The sequence below is a fragment of the Mesoplodon bidens genome (assembly GCF_964165515.1).
Source record: "Mesoplodon bidens genome assembly, chromosome: 8".
In the NCBI taxonomy this organism is placed as follows: Eukaryota; Metazoa; Chordata; class Mammalia; order Artiodactyla; family Ziphiidae; genus Mesoplodon; species Mesoplodon bidens.
Genome location: NC_138165.1, coordinates 104,466,550 through 104,475,328, shown reverse-complemented (window position 1 = coordinate 104,475,328; position 8,779 = coordinate 104,466,550). Strand labels below are relative to the sequence as shown.

The window sequence follows — 8,779 nt, the reverse complement described above, 5'->3', positions numbered from 1 at the left end:
TCTCAGAAGGGGAAAGGCAAAGCTGGATCCTGCAGGGAATCTGAAGTTTGGTTTAAGGCAAGTCTTTCCATGCAGGGGCTTAACGAGGATTGGGTAAGACTTGTGCTACACCAGGATTTGGATAGGTGGAAACAGCAAGGCGAGTATTTTGAGGCAAAGTTTTAGGGCTTGAACTGTTGGTGTTTTTTTTTTTTTTTTGCTGTACGCGGGCCTCTCACTGTTGTGGCCTCTCCCGTTGCGGAGCACAGGCTCCGGACGCACAGGCTCAGCGGCCATGGCTCACGGGCCCAGCCGCTCCGCGGCATGTGGGATCTTCCCGGACCGGGGCACGAACCCCCATCCCCTGCATCGGCAGGCGGACTCTCAACCATTGCGCCACCAGGGAAGCCCCTGTTGGTGGTTTTAATTAAAGAATGGATGGGTCTTTTGGGAAGTTTCTGTAATGGATAATCTAATGGATAATCAAGTTATTTGCCTGGAAAGGCATGTCCTGGAATAGTAAAGTGATGCCAGGGAAGACAAGGGAATAATGAAGTCTGTAGAGTCTACACTGCAGATTGTAGGACACATATGTGTGTGGGTAAGGTAGTTTCAACTCAGGTCCAAGCTGTGTATGAAGGTGGATGGTCCTGATTCTCACAATAATCAGTCTACAGAAGAGGAAATACACGTCTCTGAAGTATATGAAAAGATGCTCAGCTTGACTCATGATGAGAAATATATTTGAAAACTGAGATTTTTTTTTCACCTGTTAGACTTTCAAAGATCAAAAAATTTGATGGAATCTTATGATGGAGAGGAAAACAGGGAATCTTACACATTTCTGGTGGTAATGTCAACTGGTAGAATTTCTATAAGGAGGGCAATCTGACAATATCTATTAAAATTATAAATGCACATTCCTGCTGTGTGGAATAAAAATGATCACTTGTGAGTATTTATCCAACCAGTCTGCTAATATCCAAAGGAACCAGTGTCCTGTAGAATACATTTTAGGAGGTACTTTTTAACTGGTGATAATTAGTCCTTTGATTTAGATAAAAGTTGCAAATGTTTTTCTCAGTGTTTTTTCTTTGCATATGGTGATTTTTGCCGTGTGAAATTTTGTAATTTTATGTTGACAAATGTTTTGATCTTTTCTTCAAATGGCTTCTGGATATGTGTCATATTCCCAAGATCATAAAAATACTCTGCCTTGGTTTCTTCTTTTTTGTCTTATTGTTTTGGGGCTTAATTTTTGGTTACATTTAAATCTTCGGTCCATTTGGAGTTTATTTAGGTGTAACTTGTGAGGTATCTATTCAATACTATTATTTTTCCATGTGGTGACTCAGTTTTTTCAATACTATTTATTGAGCAATTCATCCAGCTCATAGCATATACTGAATTCTCAAAAATATTTAGTTCTGGGCTTCCTTGGTGGCACAGTGGTTGAGAGTCCGCCTGCCAATGCAGGGGACATGGGTTCGTGTCCCGGTCCGGGAAGATCCCACATGCTGCGGAGCGGCTGGGCCCGTGATCCATGGCCGCTGAGCCTGCGCGTCCGGAGCCTGTGCCCCACAACGGAAGAGGCCACAACAGTGAGAGGCCCAAGTACTGCAAAAAAAAAAAAAAAAAAAAAAAAATTAGTTCTATCTCTGGAATCCCTAGTCTGCTTCATAAATTTTTCCATGCATTCAATGGACCACACCTTTTATTGTAATTTTGTTTTAGGTTTTGTTAGTCAAGTTAATCTCACCTTGTCTTCTTGTTCAGAAGTTTCCTGGATCTCCTAGATTGTTTATTTTTCCTGTGAACTTTAAAAACAGCTTGTCTAATTCCATTGTCTAAAAATCTCATTGGTGAACTAATTTATCGTGTTAAATTTACAGATTAGTTTAGGGGCATTTCTATTTTATGATGTTAAGTCTTCCTATCCAAGTGCATGATATGCTTTTATATTTGTTCAAGTCTATTTCGTGTTCTTCAGTAATACTTTAATGTTTTCTTCAACAGGTATTTCACATTTTTGTTATGTTTATTACTAGGTTTTTGTTTGTTTCTAATGTAAATGTGAATTCCCCATTTCTATATCTATTAGCTGCTTGTCATTTGTAGATATGAAGGTTTTTGATTCTATATATTTATTTTGTACCCAGACATTATATGGAATTCTCTTATTGTTTGTAATATAATTCGAGTTGGGTTCTCTAGGCATGTAACCATATTGTCTTCACAGAATGATAGCTTTTCCTCCTTTCCAATTTTATATCTGTAATACTTGCTTGGCCTAATACCTCAAGAAGAATATCAAATGATAATGGTGATGGTGTGTGTTGTTTCATTTTCATCTTTAATGAGGTCACGTCTAGTAATCCTTCATTAATCACGGTGCTGACTTTCGGGTGGAGATAGATACATTGTATTATAAGAAAGTACCCATTTTTTCTCATTTTATTAAGAGTTTTAGCAAGAATTTATGTTGAATTTTATCAAATGCCTTTTCAGCATTCATGAAGATCATAGGATTTTTCCTTCTTAAATCTATTAATATAGGTGAGTAGATGTTATGATATGTAATCATGCTTTTATTTGGGGAATAAACCCTACATGGTCACTATATATTAATTTTTAAATCGTTTGCTGGATTATTTTGCTGAGCTTTAAGGATCTTTACGTCAATTTCTTTTTGTATGCGTCTGCTACCTTTGCTGAGTTCTAGTGTCAGTGGTTTATATACTTTATTAAAAACAACAAGAATGGGACTGGGATCATATGCTCGGCTACGGGCTGATCTCTGTTACCAGGGGACTGCTCAGGCCTAGATCACATGACCACTCTTGGATCTGGGGGTGGGGTCAGTTTCTTATTTATTGATTTATTAAACCACTTTATTGAGGTATGATTTACATACAAAAAGCTGTACATGTTTAATGTACACAACTTGATGAGTTTGGAGATAAGTATATATCTGTGAAACCATCACCACAATCTATGCCATAAACATATATATCACCTCTAACAGCTTCCTCCTGTCCTCTTATTATTATTATTGATAAGAACACTTAACATAAGAGCTACTACTCTCAGGAAATTTTTAAGTATACAATATAGACTTGTTAACTATAGGCTCTGTGCTGTACAGTAGATCTCTAGGACTTATTCATCTTGCATAATTGAAACTTTGTACTCTTTGACTAATACCACCCCTTTTCCTCCTCTCCTCAGTCCCCAGCAGCCAGCATTCCACTCTTTTCTTCTATGAGTTTGACTATTTTAGATTCCTTATATAAGTGGTATCATGGAGTATTTGTCCTCCTGTGTCTGGCTTGTTTCATTTTGCATAATGTCCCCCATGTTCATGTATATTGCAGCAAATGACAGGATTTCCTTTTTTTTATAAGGCTGTATAATATTCCAGTGTGTGTGTATATGTGTGTGTGTGTATATTATATATATATACACATTTCCTTTATCCATTCATCTGTTGATGGACATTTAGGTTGCTTCTGTGTCTTGGATATTGTGAATAATGCTACCATGATCACAGGGAATTCAGGTATCTCTTTGAGATCCTGATTTCAATTCATTTGGATATATACCCAAAAGAGGGGAATTGCTGGATTATACAGTAGTTCCATTTTTATGTTTTTGAAGACCATCCATACTGTTTTCCATAGTGACCATACCAATTTATGTTTCTACCAACAGTGTACCAGGGCTCCCTTTTCTCTACATCCTCGCCAACATTTATTATCTATTTTTTTATACTAAACATCCTAACAGGTGTGATGTGATATCTCATTGTGGTTTTGATGTGCCATTCCCTAATGATTAGAGCACCTTTTAATATACCTGCTGGCCATTTGTGTGTCTTCTTTGAGAACTGCATTTATTCAATACCACTGGCCATTTTTAAATTGGGTTATTTGGATTTTTTGTTGTTATTATTGTTGTTATTGAGTTGCAGGGGTTCCTTATATAGTTTGAACATTAACCCTTTATCAGATATATGGCTTGCAAATATCTTCTCCCATTCCATAGGTTCCCTTTTCATTTTGTTGATTGTTTCCCTTGCTGTGCAGAAGCCTTTCCATTTGACATAGACCTACTTGTCTATTTTTTTCTTTTGTTGCCTGTGCTTTTAGCGTTATATCCAAGAAATCATTGCCAAGACCACTGTCAAGAAGATTTTCCTCTATGTTTTCTTGGGGTCAGTTTCACTTGAAGTTCATGAACTCCGAGTTGGATAGGGTTGGTTCCCCCAAAGCAAAATTGGGACCCAGTTACCAAAAGAAGGGGGGGTGATAGGTGGAGAAAACAACAGACTCACCCCAGGCAGAGTTAGCAATAATCCAGCTTGGATACTTCTAGCTGCATTTGCAGTGGACATAGGAAGTTTCTCTGTTGATACTTGTGTGGGTCATCAGGAGAACTCTTATTAGCTCTGGATTGACAATGTCCAGACTCATTTCATGTGGGAGAATAAACTCCTAATTTGTTTAAGTCATTAAGAAAAACATCTTCCATATGGAAATAAAAGCAGGAATTTTTTTTTTTTATGTCAGCAAAGCCAATGTGGGCAATTGCCACTGGGGAATGCACTAGAGCTATTTCATGGTGTTCTATTTCAAGGTCCCAGAGTGAATTCAGGAGCAAAGGGAAGGTCTTGAATTGAACATCCTTATTTTCAAGCCAGTGGATGTGGATTCCTTCTTGAAAACAGTCTTGTATTCCAGTATGGTGCATTTCTCTCAATAACAAAGAGTTGGAACTAAAAGCAATTATTGAGTTTAACATAGTTCTCATGTTCTCAGGAGTTTTCATGAAAAGATCTGATTTCCATTTGGTGATAGTTAAAGTGCTTCATGAAATATTTATAGAGGGAAGATATGCTTCCTTGCCGTCTTTTTATTCAAGACTTCTCATTTAACTTGCCCTAGATCAAATCAATATTAGAGTAGTAATGTAAAAGAAATTAAAACTGTTTTAAACAGCTGCTAGAATAGCAGTTTAATTCAAATCAGGGCAAGTGTACAGGGAAGAAAGCAAATGTGAACATATCTTAAACACAGCATTTAGGAATTTTTCAAGGATAATTCAGAGTAAAATACCCTGGATATATATGCTAAAACACTTAAATGATGAATTACAAAAAGGATGCTACTAATTAAAGGAGTAAGATAGTAGTTCTGGTACTTGTGACTGGAATGTAGGCAAATCATATTTATTCTTTCTGAAGACTCTTCAAAGGCACTTAAAACTCCCATGTACTTGGTATTTACATTTTTACACTGCCTTTTGATTTGATTGCCTCTTATGTAGGAAACACTGGGAGCGGAGGAAAGGCAGTATGAGCCTTTACTGAAAGAGCATAAACTGTGGAATTCAAAGGACTGGGATCTCATTCAGGTTCTGCTGCTGCCCAGCCTGGAGCAGTGGTTTGTTTTCTCAGTGCTTCATCTTCCTCTTCAGAAAAGATTGTCAAAGTCCCATCCCATTTTCACATCCTATAATTCCACAAGTCACGAGCAGTAGTGCACCTTACAAGGAACGCAAGTGAGCAACAAAACTAAACCTTCAAGAGCCTCCCTCAACAATAAACCAAAGTCCAGCAGTCACTGTGCATCATACCATATATTCACTCATACATATACATGATACATACACACAGTATGTATACACACAGTATGAATTATAGACACAGGACACATCACACACACATAATACACATCAAATATCCATATATGAAACATACATCATATAGACATATAAATATGATGCATACATCATATGTGCATTATATACATATATATATATATATATATATATATATATATATATATATATATATATACACACACACACGTATTGCAGCATCTACCAAGTATCAGCCCTGCATTGCAGGAGATTCATATAGCAGATGCAGAGTACTGCTTCAAAGTGCAGACTCTTCCTCCAGACTCCCAGCCACTCTACCTGCTGGGTGACTTTAGACCTTTTTTTTTTTTTTTTTTCCTGGTCCCAGTGCAGTGAGCCCTTCTCATCAAGTTTTCTGAAAGGCTTGCACCTGTACAGGACCACATCGAAGAGTTGGTGCCAGTTGGGACCCACCATGTACTGCATCCCTGGGCAGAGGTCCTTTTACTTAACCTCACTGCAACTCAATTTTGTCCTTTTAAAATTGGGCACAAATCCTAGTTTCTACCTCATGGTGCTGGCATTAGGATTAAATGAGATAATATGTAAAATACACTAATATTAATGCCCAGTACATACTCTACTCATCACCACTACCATCCCATTGAATTCTCCCAAGATCTTTATAAAGTACGGTGTTGGTTCAAAATCTCAGCGACTTTCTGGGTGAAATCTGAAACTGGCCCTATAACACAGAGGGCAAGGCAAGACAGAGAAGCGAGGCAGACCACTTCAGATTGGTGGATGGCAGCGTTAATAAGTGAGGAACTTATATATGAGGCACATCTTGGGCACCGCAAGACAAAGTAGATCCCTGTATCTACCACCAGAATCTTAAAAGTTGATACAGAGGCCTTAACTAGGTTTAGTCACGTATTCAGTCCAGATGGTCTCAACAACACCTTCTTCTCTCAAGTCTCCCTCCTTGAAACAGCTCCTTGTGGGGGTGGGTGGAGGGTACATTCCAAGGACGGGAGGGGGTGAGGAGCCTCTGATTGCCTGGGTTCAACTCACAGGTCAACCTGCGGTCACGTCCCCTGGATGACATCCTCCAACACAGGTATTTCTGTCTCCGTATCACATGGCATCTGAAGGTCAAAGAGTCTGATTTGCCCAACATCATCATGGGTCCTGATACAACTGTTCTGGTCTGAGTAGGCAGTTTGGTGCTGTTCTCTATGGCAGAACATTTTCGCCAGGCAATGTGTTCCTTGTCTGGGTTGTGTGGCTGAGTTTTTCTTTCAGGCTGACTCCAGCTTCAATCCGGCACCCAGACCTACCCTTTGCAGGGGTCAAGAATGTTCCCTTATAACCTTAGAGGGTAACTGAATGTGGGAAGAGTGAGCAGTGATGATGTCACCGTCTACAGGCACCTCTGGGTGCAGAGCAAGGCGAAGAGTCCAACTTGCCAATGACTGCAGAAAGCTTAGGTGCTCTGGGGGAGAAGGTGGGTGCTAAGTCATTAATAGATGCACAGGGGCACAGCTCTGAGCTAGTGTGGGTCCATTCCAGACTCCCACAATAAAGTGAATATCACAATAAAGCAAGGCACAGGAATTTTTTGGTTTCCCAGTGCATATAAAGGTTATGTTTGCACTATGCTATTGTGTGCAACAGCATTGCGGCTAAAAAAAAGTCCATACCTTAATTACTTTATTGCTAAAGAATGCTAACCATTATCTGAGCTTTTGGTGAGTCATGGTAGTCACATCAAAGATCATTGATCACACATCACTGTAACAAATATAACAATAATGAAAAAGTTTGAAATATCGCAAGAATTACCAAAATGTGACACAGAGAGGAAGTGAGCAAACGCTGTTGGAAAAATGGTAACAATAGACTTGCTTGAAGCAGGGTTGCCGCAAATCTTCAATTTGTAAAAAACGCAGTATCTGTGGAGCACAGTAAAGTGAAGTGCAATGAAAGGCGCTATGCCTGTATGTTAGCACCTGTGGAACTCCAGGTGAGCTGAAGGTGGTATATCACCCCATGTGGCGTTCCTGTTTGGATCTTAGCTCAAACTCTGGGAGATGATAACCAGGTAACTTTTGTGTTTTTTCTAAGTATGAGATTCTTAGTCTATGGATCATCACACCGTGTATCAGGCTGGCATTCCCACAGGATATGCTCTGGAGGTCACAGAGCATAGGAACCTCATTATTAGGAGGAATGTTACTCTCCCTGAGCCCAGTGCTTCCCAAATGGCTGCCCACGAACCTGGGCTGGCCTGGGAAGGTGTTTTTCTCCTGTTGTGACAAAAAAGCAAGACATAAAGACAGTTATGTTTGCCTTGGTTTGTAACAAACATTTTTGTAACATCTAAAGTATGCTGCAGCTTTCTGACAGTGACGACCTCCCCACGAGAACATGGCTCTCGCAAAGGATCTCCTTCATCCCTCTCCAGAAGAGAAGAGGAAACACAAGAAGAAGCGCCTGGTGCAGAGCCCCAATTCCTATTTCATGGATGGGAAATGCCCAGGATGCTATAAAATCATCACCGTCTTTAGCCATGCACAAACAGTAGTTTTGTGTGTTGGCTGCTCTACCGTCCTCTGCCAGCCTACAGGAGGAAAAGCAAGGCTTACAGAAGGGTGCTCTTTCAGACGGAAGCAGCACTAAAAGCCTCTGGAATCAAGAAGAATGGGAAACCATCCCAATAAACACATTTTGGATTAAAAAAAAAAAAGGATGCTGCAGTTGAGTTATAACTCTGGAGTACATCCATGAAAAAAATGAGCCAAATTGTTTCTTAAAATGTCTCTGTTCCATCCAATTCAGAGGCCCTGGAATCCCGAATTGGATCCAGCCTTCTATCTCGCAGGAATAGCACACGTGAGATAGCAGGTCAAGCTGCATGGCTCAGTGGGAACAGTCAGTCTTGCCTTGCCACTCTCTTGTGTGTGGTCTGGAGTTTTTTAACACCGCTGGGGCTCAGTGGCTTAAAACCACAATGGTTTATGTTTTACACCACATGCCCATTGCAGGTTCCCATTGCTTCACCACACTGCCCTCCCTCAGGGACACCGGCTCCACCTTTTGGAATCTTGATGGTCACCATGGTCACGTGAGTCATGCGCTGAATTTTAAAGGCTTCCGT

General features: G+C 39.9%; 1 protein-coding gene across 1 annotated transcript; it reads left to right on the top strand.

The window, feature by feature from the left end:
- The first annotated feature begins 8,034 nt into the window (after positions 1 to 8,034).
- On the top strand, positions 8,035 to 8,368 carry LOC308621560 (small ribosomal subunit protein eS27-like). Its single transcript, XM_081242198.1, has one exon. The coding sequence runs from the start codon at positions 8,050 to 8,052 to the stop codon at positions 8,299 to 8,301; it is 252 nt and encodes an 83-aa protein (XP_081098324.1). The 5' UTR covers positions 8,035 to 8,049; the 3' UTR covers positions 8,302 to 8,368.
- Positions 8,369 to 8,779: the final 411 nt, after the last annotated feature.

Bases quoted from the DNA above. Each gene is read 5' to 3' on its own strand.
- LOC308621560 (XM_081242198.1), top strand. From the start codon at position 8,050: ATGGCTCTCGCAAAGGATCTCCTTCATCCCTCTCCAGAAGAGAAGAGG.